Here is a 15019-nt window from a genome sequence, read left to right as displayed (position 1 = left end):
TTCCAGGCCCGGGTCACTCACGATGGGCCTGAGCCCAGGCCCAGTTCCAGGCCTGGGTCCCTCACGACAGGCCCAGGCCCAGGCCCAGGCCCCGGCCCCTCACGACAGGCCTAGGTGTATGTCCCAGTTCCAGGTCCCTCACGACAGGCCGCACGCGGCGGCCCACGCTGTCGAGCCCAAGTCTTAGAGGAAGCCCCGGGGCGGGGCAGGGAGAGGCCGAGGCCCCGGCCCACAGGGCCCTCCCAGGCCTCCCCCGCCGCCGCGGGGCCCTTTGTGGCGCCACCACCGCCACCCCCCTGGGGACCGATGTGGCGCGGCGCGCTTTGACATCACGCGGCGTCGCGCAGCGATGACGCGCAGGGGCGGTGCGACGGCGGCGGCGGCGGCGGGGCCCGGACCGGAGTCGGGGCGGGTGGCGGAGCCGGACATGGCGGCGCGGCCCGGCCCGCGGGAAGATGAATAAGGGCTGGCTGGAGCTGGAGAGCGACCCCGGTGAGCGGCGGGGGCGGCGCCGGGGCGGGGGGGAGGCTGTGAGGGGCGGGCCGGGGGCTGCGGCCTAGGCCAGGGGGGCTGTGAGGGGCAGGCTGGGCCTGGGGCCTGGGCCGGGCGTCTGTGAGGGACGGGACGGGGGTTTGTGAGGACAAGCCGGGGCCTGGGCCGTGGGGGGGCTGTGAGGGACAGGTCGGGGTCTGGGGGAGTCTCAGAGGGGCAGGCTGGGAGTGTGGGGTGTCCAGGTGAAGTGAGGGGTGTGTAGGCAGGGTTCTGGGGTGCAGGCCTAGAATGGGGGTGTGAGGGGGACAGGCGTTGTGGGAGTATATGGGGTGGGAAGTGGGGCTGGGGAGGGGGCGCGAGGAGAGGAGGGCCATGGCCAGGGAGAGGTGCTAATGCGTGTGAGGGGGTGCCTGGGGGTGTGGGCAGAGGATTGGGAGGGCAGGGGAGGGTGGAGGGGTATGTGGGGCAGGAGTAGTGTGGGTCCTGGGGGGAAGGGGGGCTGTGCGGGGTCAGGGTGTGTGGGACATAGCCCAGGGAGGCATAGGGAAAGGTTATGGGGGTGTAGGGCAGCCAGAGAAGGGGGTATCAAGAGACCAGGTGTAGGGGTGCAGGATGAGGGCAGGGATGGGGTGAGCAGGGCTGCCAGGAGCATTGTGAAGGCTCGGAGTGGGGCCTCGGCTCTGTCAGGACTTGTACATGGGGTCTGAGGTGTCATGGACTCCTCTGTGTGTGCATGTGTGGTTTGATAAACCCAGGGGTCTGTGGAAAACATCTGAAATGCTGCGAGGCTGTGGCATGAAGCATTCCCCTTGTTTGCAAGTACGCCCCAAAATATCACTGGAATACACGGAGAGGTGAGCGTATGGGATGCCCCTTGCTACAGAAACAGCTCTGACTGGTGATTGCCCCATTGTGGACAATTGAGGACAACCTGTGTCACTCGGGAGCACATGAGGGTGTCACCTCCGTCCTGTGCATGTCAGATCCTGTCATCGCTTTGCAGCTGAGCAGGTGGATCAAACCCTCTCCCCCAGGTAGTCCAGGAAAGGTTCTGAAGAGCCTGGTGTGGCACCTGAGCTGCCGGTAGCAGGACGGTCATGGGTATCCTCTTCCCGCCGCATTGGAGAAAGTGTTTTCTGTGGTGGAGTCCCAGAGTTTGTTTTGCGAGTTAGGATTTGAGGGCCAAAGCTGCTGTCAGCTGCGACACTGGCTGAGCATTGCTTTAACATCTCTGAATGGCCGAAGTGCAATGTGGGGTGTCCTCTGAGACAGGAGTCTTTTGGATGTGGTGGTGTATTTTTGAAGCTGTGCGTGAGGAAATTGGACCACTGGCATTATATTTGTCTTCCTGCACTCAGAGAAGGATTCTGTCTGCTGTCGGTCTCCCAGTCAGCCCAGAACTTGCTCTTCTTTATTCTCTTTTTACTGGTACTTGGGAATTGTTGAAATTGTTCCCATCCTCCCCCGTCTTCTTCATCACGACGATGCTGAAGACAAGACATGGTTTGGATTCTCACACTGGGGAGAGAAGGTTATTTGCTTGGAAGATAAGCTGTCTAGGCAGAGGCAGGCTCTCAGCATACCACACCTGCACTCCTTCGGATGTGTGGAGGTTCAGGTGCAGAGGTGGCAGCTGGGACAGTGGTTAGGAATGACCCGTGCTCTGCTCTCAGCCTTCAGCACACGCCATAAGCTGCCCAGCCCTCGCCATGGGGCTTGGGAGTGAAAGCTCGCGGTGCTTTACTGGTGAGGAAGGGTCGGTAGATCTAGATTTGAGCTGTCTTGCTGTGGCTGCTTGGTGGAGGGGGGAGCCTCCAGGCTGCTGGCATAGTATTGTGTGTGCTTGTGCACACCAGAATGTTTCCTCCATCCAACTCACATAATTTGGGATGGAGGTTTCGGGTGTTCCAGGAGTGATCACAGCAGCAGGACTGTGCCTTTCATGGACGTTGAGGTAATACGAAATATTGAAATGAATTGGAGAAAAACCGCAGTTGGAAGGGACCCCTGGAAGTCTTTGGCCCAAAGCAGAGCTGACTTCAAAGGTAGTTCAGCTTACTTGTGGCCATGTCTAGTTGTATATGCCCAAGAAGGAGATTTCCGAGGCCCGGTCCCAGGGCTGACCACATTGGTAATGAAGAATTGTTTGTTTCTGGGTGTGTAGTCAGAATTTCTCTTGCTTCAGCTTGTTCCCATCACTTCTTGTCCTTTCATGGTGCGCTCGGAGAAGTTTGGCTTCATCCTCCCTCCGACTCCCCGGATATGTTGATCAGACAGGATGAAAACACGCGACGGCTGACTTCCCATCTCCTTTGGTACAGCCCTGCCAGTCTGTTGCACGGTCCTGGAGGACTGCCGCAGAGATGCAGGAGTGCTCTGGGCTGAGCCACAGCAAACTTGGAAGTCCTGCTTGGTCTTCTCCTTCTGGTGGTACCTGCAGGAGCCGTGCTGCTTTCAGCATTTACGGTTGATTGTGTTTGCAAGGCCATGCTCTGATGCAAATCTTCACTGGCTGCAAGGCAGAGCTTGTGATACGGTTCACATCTTGCGTCACATGTGTTTTGTTGTGATCAGTGGGCTGTAATTGTTGAAACTGGAGAGTGAGCGAGGCTTTTGACCTTTGTGGAAGCTTTTACAGTTGAGAGACTCTACCGGTAAACAGCTGTGACACCCGCTTCCCTAACCGACGCTATGTAAGGAGGGAACAAGAACCATGGCTTCCCTAACGGACACTATGTAAGGAGGGAACAAGAACCATGGCTGTAAGGAACATCTGAAGATCTTTATGATCTGCAAGGAGCACTTGCTCTAAGGGGGTTGCTGCAAAGAAGACAGTGAGACTGTGGCAGTGCCTGAAGTCTCTGTAGATGTCACCTGTATGACACAGCCCTCCACAATTTTGAGCAAAAACAGCCGTATCAGAAAGGAGCTGGGGTTTGGTGTAACAGCGTTACACAGCGAGGAGGCTGTCACTGGTTCAAGCATGTTATTTCCATAGCGTGTTTCTTCCCATAGACAATTTTGTAAGAAATATGATGTCTTCTGCTAAATTAATGGAGACTTTTTGCTCCCAGAAGTTTCCTCCCTGCTTTTGTCATTTTAACTTTGGTGTGGAAGCCCCCTGGGTGCTTTCCTTCTTGATTGAGACACTTACATCAGGTTCCTTAAATCCTTTGCTTACAGGGATGTTTCTCAGGATTGAGTCCTTCTTATTGATATTCCCTGGCCTTCCTCCCAGGCTTTCAGCAGCCTTTATATGGGAGTGAAAGAAGCAGCTTTATTATTCCAGTCTCGAGCTTGCTAACTGTGCATGCAGGGGGACTGCCTAAAAATTGGGCCAACTGCCTTTGCTATGGCATCAGAGCAGAAGCTGCTGCTCAGTTGCTGATGTCTAATAATCTTTCTTCTCTTTGCCATTGTGTCTATATCCTTGGTTATGTCCTTCTCTAATGGGAATTTTGTAGTCACTTGGAGACAGGCTCTTGGATTTGGTCCCCCAGGAGAGAGGGAGAAGGCGGCGAGCCTTTCGGCCCTCATACTTCCCCGCAGCCCTGTTGCTCTGAGCTGGCTTTCTCTTCACTGGCTGTCTTTCAGTAACAAGAACATAAATTGCCTTTTTTAAAAATATCCTGTGATCTATTCGGCTGCCTTTCCCTCCAGTTAGAGGAGTGTGTGCCATTTGGGTGCTCCCTGCTGCTGTTCATGGTGGGGTTTTACTTCTTGGCATGGCATCCGAAGTGGGTCAGGATGCTGAAGGTGGGTCCAGCTTCACTGGGCTCTGGCAGGAGAAGGTTGATTCAGGTCCTCTTGAGGAAGAGGATGACAAATGGGGATGAAGGGAGCCAGAGCACCTCTGTAGCGAGCCAGGGCTCAACAGCTCTGCTGCTGTGGAGTCAGTGTGATCCCAGTGCTTCTCTGCTGCATTTTTTCTGCCTGTGCCTTGATCTGGGACCACGTGGGACCTTCAGGGGCTGCTGGCAGCACATTTCCTCTCTGTGCCCTTTACCTAGAAGTAACCTGTTGGTTTTGTTCCTTTCCAGGTCTCTTCACACTCCTGGTAGAAGATTTTGGTGAGTGCAAGAAGCCTTCCTGGGAAGTTGGTTTTGTGTTTGACATTACCCCTATTCCTTTCTGGTGGGCTTTACAGCAGCTTCTGCCCTTTGTTTGCAGGGGTCAAGGGAGTGCAGGTTGAAGAGATTTATGATCTGCAGAGCAAATGCCAAGGGTAAGTCACAGACATGAAAGTATGGGTTTTATTAAGCAGAACGCATCTGTAGGCCTAGGAACTCATCGCTGGGCATTCAGAAGGGACCCTGTGAGCTCATTGGTCACGGAGGTCAGCGTTGTAAGTGATGAACCAGGAGTGCTTCATCACGTTTGGGGCAGACGGGCAATCTCGTGCCTTGAGAAAGACCCTGTGGGGCAGGTGGGGGACATACGTCAAGGGATTCATCTCCCTTCTTCCATGGAGAAGTGCAGTGCCAACCAGTGGGCTTGCAGCGTGAGCTTTCTCCCTGTCTCAGTGCTTTGAAATGGCTTTGAGGCTGTCACTTTCTTAAAAGTCATTGTCTGAACTCCTCTTGAAAATGAGTACAACACGTATTTAAAAGGCGAGGTCATTTGGTGGTCGGGCACTATGCTGAAGGTTGGTCAGCATCCAGAGGTGAATTTCACCTTCCATTTCCCTGTCTCGAGTCTCTTAAGACCTGTCAACCCCCAGAGTTTTCAAGCTTGATTGTTGTCTGAGCCCAGAGCATCAGCACAGGAGAGTGTCCTTGGTAATGTGGGGCTGGGGGGACTTGCGGCAGGGATGGTCACTTCCTGAAAGATGAGGCTGGTGGTTCTGCTTTTCCTCTGTCTTTGCTCTGCCTGTGGTTTGAAACAGAAGGTTTCTGGCGCTGGGCAGAGCAGCCCCACTGATGTGGTCCATCCAAAATGATGCAGCTGCTGACTTCTCTCCACAGCCCTGTGTATGGGTTCATCTTCCTGTTCAAGTGGATTGAGGAGCGCAGATCACGCCGGAAGGTCTCTACCCTGGTGGATGAGACGTCGGTGATCGACGATGACATCGTTAATAACATGTTCTTTGCTCACCAGGTAGGCTGGAGGCAGGGGGAAAGTGTGTATGTGGGCATCCTGTGTGACACCGCAGGGAAGCAACATACTGAGAAGCTGCACTCCTCTTGCCTGGGAGACTCTCCCTCTTTCCGGGGAGTCTCTGCCCTGAGCTCTGGGTTGGAGGGAATCCAGCGGGGGCTGCGAGCCTGTCTGTGGCCTGTGCTGTGACAAGTGCTCATGGGGGCATGGTGTGGCTCACTAAGCGAGACTGACCTCCCTCTTCCCTTTGAGAGCTGAGGTCAAGTCACTGCTCTCACAAGTGGTTCTTGCATCAGCACTCTTCAGTTGATTATGGTTGACACTGAGGGGTTGTTGAAGGGTTGCCTTGTTCCTGCTGGTTAAGATGGTCCTTGTGTCACCCTCCAGCTGATCCCCAACTCCTGTGCCACCCACGCCCTGCTGAGCGTCCTCCTAAACTGCAACAATGTCGACCTCGGTCCCACGCTGAGCCGTATGAAGGATTTCACCAAAGGATTCAGCCCTGAGGTAAGGGCGGGGGTGTGCAGGGCTGTGCATGGGTGGCACATGTGAATCTGCCTCTCGCTCCCCTCTCGGGATGATGCTCTAACGAGGTGGCTCCTTTCCAGCCCTTCGTGGCTGTACGCTACATCACTATTGGCTCTTTCTCATCTTCTTGCCTTGCCTTACTCAGAGCATTGGTCCCATTACACTGGGCACAGCTCTGAGCCTTCTGTTGTGTTATTCCCTAGCCTAGGTGCATTCTCTAAGTCTGTGATCAGAAGTCCTCTCTCCTACCTTCAGACCTATTTGAAGTCTGTGTTTCTCTCTAACCGTAGTTTCTTTCGCAGAGATTGTGTGTTATCTTCATCTTGGGTTTTACCTGTAACTCAGCAGAACAGAGGGTGTGCCTGAAAGTTGCTCTCCTGGTCCTGTGTATGGATGGCGGGAGTGGGGAGCCGGTGGGTGAAGCTGGTGTGGCTGTTTCCTGTCACTTCTCAGTTGTTTCCTCTCTTGCTGTTTGCTGCAGAGTAAAGGCTATGCCATTGGCAATGCCCCAGAGCTGGCCAAGGCCCATAACAGCCATGCCAGGTGAGTGAGGGGAACCTCTTGCACCCCGCTTTCGCTGGAGGAGGCAGGCTCTCCTCTGACCTCACGCCTTTTTTGCTGTTCCAGGCCAGAGCCACGGCACTTGCCGGAAAAGCAGAATGGTATCAGCGCTGTGCGAACCATGGAGGCTTTTCATTTTGTCAGTTATGTCCCCATCAAGGGACGGCTGTTTGAGCTGGATGGGCTCAAGGTCTATCCCATTGACCATGGTAAGAGTCCACCTGTTGCTAGTTGTTGATGTACTTGAATAGACATCCTGGTATGTCCAAATGCATGTATTATTTTTCATTGCCACTAAGCATTGCCTAATGTTTGAGCAGAATTGCTCCAATGGCTCACAGATTTGTCCTGAGTTTTGATAGCTCATTTTGGAGTTTATGCGCTGGGGACTGTGTCTGGAAGACAATTATTTCTAAATGCACTGCATTGCTTTTTCCAGCCTTCTGATTTTCCTCCCCAGTTGCTCAGGGTCATGATGTCTTTCTGCAGCTCTGAAATAACTTGGTATTGCGAGCAGGCTTTGTCTCCTCCTTACCCTCTCCTTGTGCCAAATAGCCGCTGAGTGTTGAGGCACAAGGTCCCAACACAGATCCCAGCAGGCTGCTCAGGTTACTCCCTTCTCTTACAACTTGACCACTAGTTCTGTCTTTCACTTACTTATCCCCGCTAGGACTTTGCTTCTGTCCGTCAGGCCCTTTGGTAAGGTACCCACTTCATGTACTTGGGTTTCTTAAGCATGGCACTAGATCCAGTGGCAGGTGGATCCCCGCAAGACCTGGGATTTCCTTGGACTTTGTGAGCCCGGAGCCTGTGAATCACTTGTGGTCTGTAGGGTGCAGAACTTACCTTTCTGCCCAGCAGATAACTCACATTGTCCATTCAGAAGGTGGAAGCAGGGTGTTCCACTGTATGGGCTGACAGTGTGGTCCTTCTGCCTCCTGGGCCCCTTCTTGACTTGTTCCCTGGTATGTTTGGGAGCTGTGAGATTGCCTTTTGTGGGGACAGCAGGTTCCGCTCTGTGAGTCTGAAGCAGGAGCCTTGGCCTGCTTTGCTAATTCCAGCTCTGTCTCATTATCACAGGGCCGTGGGCTGATGACGAGGAATGGACAGACAAAGCCAGGAGAGTAATCATGGAGCGCATTGGCCTGGCCACTGCAGGGTAATGTACCAGGCCACGGTCCATGGGCCCTGGCCCTTTGCTATTTTCCCCTGGATTATTTCTACTGTGATCTTTGTGCGACAAGTTGTGGGAGTGTGGGTGGAGAACATTGCTTGGGAGGGGTGCAGATGTGCTGCCTCCTTGCCTTCTCTTGCCTACAGTTTGCTTGCCTTCAAAGCATGCAGAGAAGCTGCACTCTGTACGATGCAGAGTCCCGGCAAATGGCCATGGAAGAATAAGAGTGGCCAGATTAGGTGCCTGTTAGCTTGAGTCCATAGGAGAAGGAATGGTGCTTCTGGTCCTGAGCTGGGCCTCTTGGCTGCTTGGGCATGAGGGTGACCGAGCACTGGCACAGGTTGCCCAGAGAGGTTGTGGAGTCTCCATCCTTGGACATACTCAAAAGCCATCTGGACATGGTCCTGGGCAACCAGCTCTGGGTGACCCTGCTGGAGCAGGGGCTTGGAGCAGATGACCTCCACAGGCCCCTTCCCACCCCAGCCAACCTGTGACTCTGTGAAGGGTGTTTTGTGTTGTGGCTGAAGCAGCTTTGCTCTGATTCTTCAGCCAGCCTGCGGTTGACTTGGTTTTGGGGGAAAAGCCTCCTGTGTGTTGGTGTTAAACGCCAGGGCAGGGGAGGTGCTCCCTGGAAAGGTGTGTGGGGTATGGCTGGTGGCCTGCTGACCCCCCCTTTGCTGGGAGATGGGCTTTCCTCTGCCAGCTTGCGGCTGATGTCTGCTATCCCCTCCTGCAGGGAGCCGTACCACGACATCCGCTTCAACCTGATGGCGGTGGTGCCTGATCGGAGGATGAAGTACGAGTCCAAACTGCACATCCTGAAGATGAACCGCCAGACTGTGCTGGAGGCCTTGCAGCAGGTAGGACAGCACAAGCTTGAGAGAGTGTGAGCCTGGGGTGGGAATAGGCTCTGTTTTCAGGGCATCTCCCTGTGCTGTAGGGGCCCTGGATATTGTTGTTTTGTTGTTTTTTTTTTTTTTTTTCCTTGGTAAATGTCTTCTGGGAAGAGGCGATAACTAGGATTGCTGCTTGGCGTTTTACTGCTCACCTGGGAGGTTATCCATGGCATTATCAGTTGATTGTGCACATGGGCATTTGGTGGCTGGCTCACCCTCATGAGTTCTTCTGCAGTGCTTGAATGGGAGGGATGTATTTGGGTCACTCCAGTCCAGCGCTCAGTTTCTACCTGTCATTTGTCTTCAAGCTGATCCGAGTAACTCAGCCTGAGCTGATCCAGACCCAGAAGTCTCAGGAGGCTCAGCCACCAGAAGAGGCAAAGCCAGCCAGCAGCAAGACCGTGACTCCAGAGAGCACTCATCCAGGTAGACCCCCATACCAGTGGTGTTGCCAGCCAGCCAGCCTGGCCTGCCATGGAGCGAGCACAGGCTGGTGACGCCGGCTGGCTGACTTGGAGCTTGAGGCAGTTTTGTGGTCAGCTTCACTTTCTTTTCTCCAAGCCCAGCTCCATGTGCACTGTGCTGGGGTGTGGTGGATGCCTCTGTGCCTGGGAGGAGTGTTGGAGGGATCAGAGCTTGAAAATGGGAGGGCTTAAGCTTAGGGACACTGGTGACGGCTGTAGGTGGAATGGGAAGTGGGTATGATGGTCTGGTGGAGCGTAAGAGCTCTTCTGCTACATGGAGTGGGCATGGGGTATCAGAGGACATTGAGTAAAATGTGATGGTGCTGGTCATGAACAGCTGTGCTATGCTTGTATGGCAGATGGCACCGATGAGCCTGCCAGCCAGGGCCACCCTGCGGCCACACAGAGCCCACCCAACAAATCCAAACAGGTGGCAAAGACATCAGCGAGCAGTATCAACGGGGCGCCTCCAGCAAACCCCAACCCCATCGTGCAGAGGTTGCCAGCCTTCCTGGATAATCACAACTACGCCAAGTCCCCCATGCAGGTAGGCTGGAGCTCCAGGCCAGCAGCATACCTGAGTTGAGATGAGCTTTTCAATTCCAGTCCCTCACCTCCATGGGGCTCCGTCAGCCAGTCTCAGCCCTTCCCCTGCCCGCCCTTGTGCTGACCTGGGCTGGAAGGTGAGAGGGTAAGCACTGACCTGGCAAAAGAGGTTAGCGTTAACGTAGGCCAACTGAGCAAGCACTGGGGAGAGTCCCCCATCTCCTCTTGAAAGAGGCAAGACCCAGTGCTCAGCTGGACCGAGGATGTGTCTGCTACGTGTTTTCTCCTTGCCCTGCTGCCAGCAGGCCATCAGCAACGGTGTTTTGCAGGAGGAAGAAGACCTTGCAGCAGGAGTGGGTCGCAGCCGGGTCCCAGTCCGACAGCACCAGCAGTACTCGGACGATGAGGATGACTACGATGATGATGATGAGGAGGAAGTTCGTAACACCAACTCGGCCATCAGGTGACAGCTTGAGCTGAGGGATGGGGGGCAGGGAGCTAACACTTGTAGAATCACCAGTGGTGGCTCCCAGATCTCTTTCCTGAGCGCCATTAACTGTGTTAGAGCTTGTACCTCTGTGTGCAGTTACGGCTGTTCTCCTCTTCACCTGCTGTTTTACTGCTCACTCACTGGATTTTGTAAAGCTCTTCTGTAGCTCTTCGCAATCAACCCTGAATTTTGTCTGCCCCAAGTATAACTGTATTGGCAGCAGCTTTGGGGAACCTCAGTTCCTCAGCGTCGATTGCCAGATCAGCTCCTGGTGACAGTTCTGGTGTGCTTGGGCTGCTGTGAAGATCAGGAAGGTGGGGTCACAGCAAGGCTGCTTCTGGGGCCTGTGGAAGAAGAGCAGGGGTACACAGCGCCCTGTGCCCCCGGTTGCGTAGGGTTACCTGCAGCTGAGTGGTTCGGTGGGGTTGGGTGCCTGCCAGAGAAGCTCGTGGCAGTGGGGGTGACCTAGAAATGTTGCAGGCCTCGCTTCATCCTAGCAGACAGCCTGGAGTGCTGAGTGCGGAGCTGGCAGTGCCTGCACTGGGCCCCCATCTCCTTCCACCAGCTGCTCACCTTCTCTGCTGTGTTCCTGGGCAGGTACAAAAGGAAAGGGCAGGTAAAGCAAGAGCACGTGGCGGGAGCTGCGGATGGCCAGCTCTCCGTTCTCCAGCCCAACACCATCAACGTCCTGGCTGAGAAGCTGAAGGAATCTCAAAAGGATCTTTCTATTCCCCTGTCCATCAAGACGAGCAGCGGGGGTACGGCTGTGGCGGTGGTTACCCACTCCCAGCCCTCTCCCACCCCCAGCAATGAGAGCACAGACACCGCCTCAGAGATCGGCAGCGCCTTCAACTCCCCGCTGCGCTCTCCCATCCGCTCGGCCAACCCCACCCGTCCTTCCAGCCCTGTCACCTCCCACATCTCCAAGGTGCTCTTCGGCGAGGAGGACGGCCTGCTGCGCGTCGACTGCATGCGCTACAACCGGGCTGTCAGGGACCTGGGGCCCGTTATCAGCACTGGCCTGCTGCACCTCACAGAGGATGGTGTGTTCTGCCCGCTGGCTGTTGCAGGTAGGTGTCTGCCAGCTTTTCAGGGGGTGGCATCTCCCCTGTGGTGACGGGACAGTGTCCTTTGATTTAAGGAGTGGATACCGGTCCTTTCCGATGGCTCTTAACGCTTCCTTCCCCTGTGTGCAGATGGGGGTAAAAGCTCCCCCCCTTCCATCAAACCCGGTGAAGAGGCCCCGGTCGCAATCAAACTGGACGAGAAGGAGGGCAGTGAGGCCAGTGACAGCAAAGAGAAGGTGGGACTTGGCAGGACCAGTGATCACCCTGGGGGGGAAAAGTATTCTCCCAAGGTGAGTTTTGTGCTGCGACAGCCCTGGGAACGTGGAGCTCCCTGTGCTCACCCAGAGACGCAGCAGCAGTGACCGAACCGCATGTGCACGCTGTCCCACTCGCGTGTCGCCGCAGCCGTGCCTTGGGGCACAGGGCAGTGCAGGTTTTGTGCCTTGCATCATCTTGGGGACATTTGCCGTGGCAGTGGGCAGAGCCACTGTCTCCTGCAGCTGAGACGTTCGACGTGCTGTGCTCTTCTTTGGGCCAGAGGCTGGTGGGACCCCGCGCCCCCAAATCCCAGCCTGCTCTTTACTGCCTGTCTGCGCCCTCCAGCCAGGGACAGGACCAGGCTCAGGCAGCACAAGTCCATCAAGGTCTCTCTGAAGGAGAGCTGGCTAGAGACTGTTTTACTCAAAAGGGAAGTCTTCAAATTTTGTTACTGAGAAGAACCAGGCCCTGGGGTGTTTCTCCCCCTGGTCCCAGAGAACCAGGTACACGGGGCTGGGCCAGGCTGGGGCAGAACCCAGCTCCCCTGGGGCTGGCCCTAGTGCTGTCTGGCTGATGGATCACCCTCTGACTCAGAAATTCCTTACCATGAACTGATCTTTTTTTTCCCCTGGCAAGTGTTTTTTGCTCGGATGAATTCTCCCTTTCTCAGTGCAGAGAGGAACACCCACCAGCTCCCCCCGCTGGCTCCTGGGCTGCAGCAGGGGTTTGTCTGCTCACGTTTGCTCTGCTTGATCCTGGCAGGAGCTGCTGGCACTGCTGAAGTGCGTGGAAGCAGAGATTGCAAACTACGAGGCCTGCCTGAAGGAAGAGGTGGAAAAGAGGAAGAAATTCAAGGTGTGTTTGTTGATGGCTTGTTTGTGTTGTCGATTTAGCTCCCTGAAGACTTCTGTCTGGGGTGTCTTTATGTCAAAGTGGAGGGAGAGTGGTTCAGCTGAGAATGGCGATGGGGAGCATTTGGGGTCCCTCTGCTGTTACCAGACAGCCCTGTGGGGCAGAGCTCAGGCCAGGACAGACCGAAGCCGCTGGGCAGCACGAATGAGCTTGAGGAGTATGGTGTAGCGCTGCAGCTGGGCCACAGCTGAACATCAGCACTGGCAGGAGGAAGGGGGGAGTCTCTGCCTCAAGGCCTGTCAGGATTTCTTCCCTGCCCACCCTCTCCTCTTCCCAGTTGCCCTTTCTGCAGGCGTCTGAACTGGGATGGAGACAGTCCCAGTTGTGCGCTGGCCTGAGCCGGGCTGGGAGGTTGGTCCCTTCCTGCTGTGGTCTCTTTGGCCTGTGGGTTGGGCCAGGCAGGGTGGTTCTTTGCCCCCTGGCAGCCTTGAGCTCTCCTTTCTCCCTGCCAGCCATTTATTTGTGGATTTGTCATCTCTTTGTAGATCGATGACCAGAGGAGAACCCACAACTATGACGAGTTCATCTGTACCTTCATCTCCATGCTGGCGCAGGAGGGTGAGCCGTGCTGTGTGGCCGAGTGGCTGGAACATGGGGTTCAGATTCAGTTGCGGGGGCTGCACCGAGCGTGGCAGAGCAGCAGCTGGGAGCCTGGGCAGCTCACCCAGCCCTGCTCCATTTCTGCCCAGGGTAGCGCTCAGTCTGGGCAGCCACTGAGTCCTTCTGATTTTATAGTCTCGGGAGGAGCTCACTGGTGGTTTTGGATGAGAGAGGGAGGGCTGTACTCTGGCATGGGCCGTACCAGCACTCCAGCACGGGCTATGTCTGTCTGCCTCTCTCCCTGCAGGCATGCTGGCAAGCCTCGTGGAGCAGAACATCTCTGTCCGCAGGCGGCAGGGGGTCAGCATCGGCCGTCTGCACAAGCAGAGGAAGCCGGACCGCCGGAAACGCTCCCGCCCCTATAAAGCCAAGCGGCAGTAGCCTGGGAGTCAAGACTGAGAAGCAGCAGCTGGGCTTTGTGACTTTGGGCAGTGGCACTTGGATCTATGTTAGCCTTTGCCCAAGGAAGTGGGACCACAGCAACAAACCCTCGGCCGAAGTGGAGACGGGGGACAAAGAGAAATCAGGTTTTCCTCTGAGCCCAACTTGCGAAAGGTGAAAACGCGTTGTCTTGAGGGGAGTCCCTGCAGCTGCAGCAGAAGGCAAGCTGGAGTGCCCAGCTGCCAAACAGTGCCACAGCAGCTCCCAGACGCCGTGGGCCTGTGTCTCGGTGCCATGGCTGAGGACTGCGGCAGGAGGGGAAGAGCCCACCCAGCCGGCGGCAGGTCTGGCTTGTGGGAACACTGGTGGTGCCGACGTGAGGCTGTGCTGGCCGCAGCTGGCTGTGGCTTGCATCCTCCTGCGTCCGGGCCTTCAGCTCTGTGCTTCCATAGGACATTTGTGTCTGTTTTCTATCCCTCTCCCTCCCTTCCCCAAACTCATTTTTAGTTCTGACCCAGGCTTTGTCCGTTGCTGAGCATGACGGCTCCTGGACAGAGCCTGTTCTCCTGCATCTAATCCCCAGAGCTGGCCGATGCGTGGCCAGGGAGTCCTGCCTTGCCCTGCCTCACTGCTCCCCGCTGGGCCGTGGCAGCTCTGTTGCCGCATGAGGACAAGTGGGCTTATCCCTGGAGCTGGGCCTTATGCCCAGCCCTCCATGGTGATGTGGGGGGCAGCGCATGGCTCTGCTCCCATGGCTGCTCCCTGGGGGACCAGCTCTGTGGCCCTGGCAGTGCCTGGGGGTCATGCGGGGTTGCTCTAGGCCCAGTCCCCAGAGAAACCCCCGTGATTTATGAACAGACCAAGTTCATAGGGTGGCCTCGGTGCTGCTGGGCACGGTGCTGGGGTGGATGCTGGATGTGTGGAGTCACTTGGTGCCCTTGGCGAAGCCCGTCAGGGTGGGGAGAGGTGACAGTGTGTGCTGTAATGCCCAAGGCAGGACGGGGAGTGCAGGGGTGGCTGGAAGCAGTGGAGGGAGCCCAAAGCTGCCCAAGCCGCTCGTGGCTGCTAACCCAGAGCTTGCCTGCCGCCTCCTGCCAGCATTCCTGCACACGGGCTTCTCCTGCCTCTCCCCAGGAGCGATCGCAGAAGCCAGAGGTCAGCACCTCTCTCCGGAGGTGTCCTGAGGCGTAGCTGGGCCAAGGGGGGCTGCCGCAGGAGAGGACTGAATTTTGCAAATGTGCAAATTTGTACAGATCTTGACTATGGAATGAAACTGTTCTTTTGGTATTTGTTGAAGGGAAGAAAATCCTTCTGTCTCTTGCTGTGTCTAATATCAAGTTCTGTAAATAACGGATCTGTCTGAAGGAATAAAGCTATCCTGTAACAGCCAGCCAAAGGAGAGGTGTGCGAGGGAAGGGAGAGGGGCATGTGTACAGCGAGGAGCACCAAGTGCCTGCTCCGGGCCACATTGTCCCCGCGACTGCTGTGGTGCTAAAAACTTGAGGTGATTGTGGGGATTGCAATAACACCGGGTGAATGGGATGCTGGTCGAG

The 15019-nt window shown here is 55.8% G+C and overlaps 1 protein-coding gene across 2 annotated transcripts; it reads left to right on the top strand.

Moving 5' to 3' along the window:
- The first annotated feature begins 360 nt into the window (after positions 1–360).
- Positions 361–14872, top strand: BAP1 (BRCA1 associated protein 1). Of its 2 annotated transcripts, none has more exons than XM_063348001.1 (17): positions 361–492; positions 4533–4562; positions 4663–4717; positions 5457–5589; positions 5977–6096; positions 6599–6660; positions 6745–6887; positions 7759–7837; positions 8589–8712; positions 9057–9174; positions 9572–9759; positions 10088–10221; positions 10846–11318; positions 11445–11551; positions 12336–12428; positions 12971–13043; positions 13333–14872. In XM_063348001.1, exons 1-17 carry the CDS (start codon positions 456–458, stop codon positions 13464–13466), a joined length of 2103 nt encoding a protein of 700 aa, XP_063204071.1. In that variant the 5' UTR covers positions 361–455; the 3' UTR covers positions 13467–14872. The 2 variants fall into 2 exon arrangements, with proteins under 2 accessions (XP_063204071.1, XP_063204070.1); XM_063348000.1 differs by having other exon boundaries at positions 11445–11605.
- Positions 14873–15019: the final 147 nt, after the last annotated feature.

This window comes from Chroicocephalus ridibundus, chromosome 10 (genome assembly GCF_963924245.1).
Source record: "Chroicocephalus ridibundus chromosome 10, bChrRid1.1, whole genome shotgun sequence".
Lineage (NCBI taxonomy): Eukaryota > Metazoa > Chordata > Aves > Charadriiformes > Laridae > Chroicocephalus > Chroicocephalus ridibundus.
The sequence above is the reverse complement of the archived record's forward strand: the minus strand, read 5'-3'. Positions and strand labels throughout refer to the sequence as shown.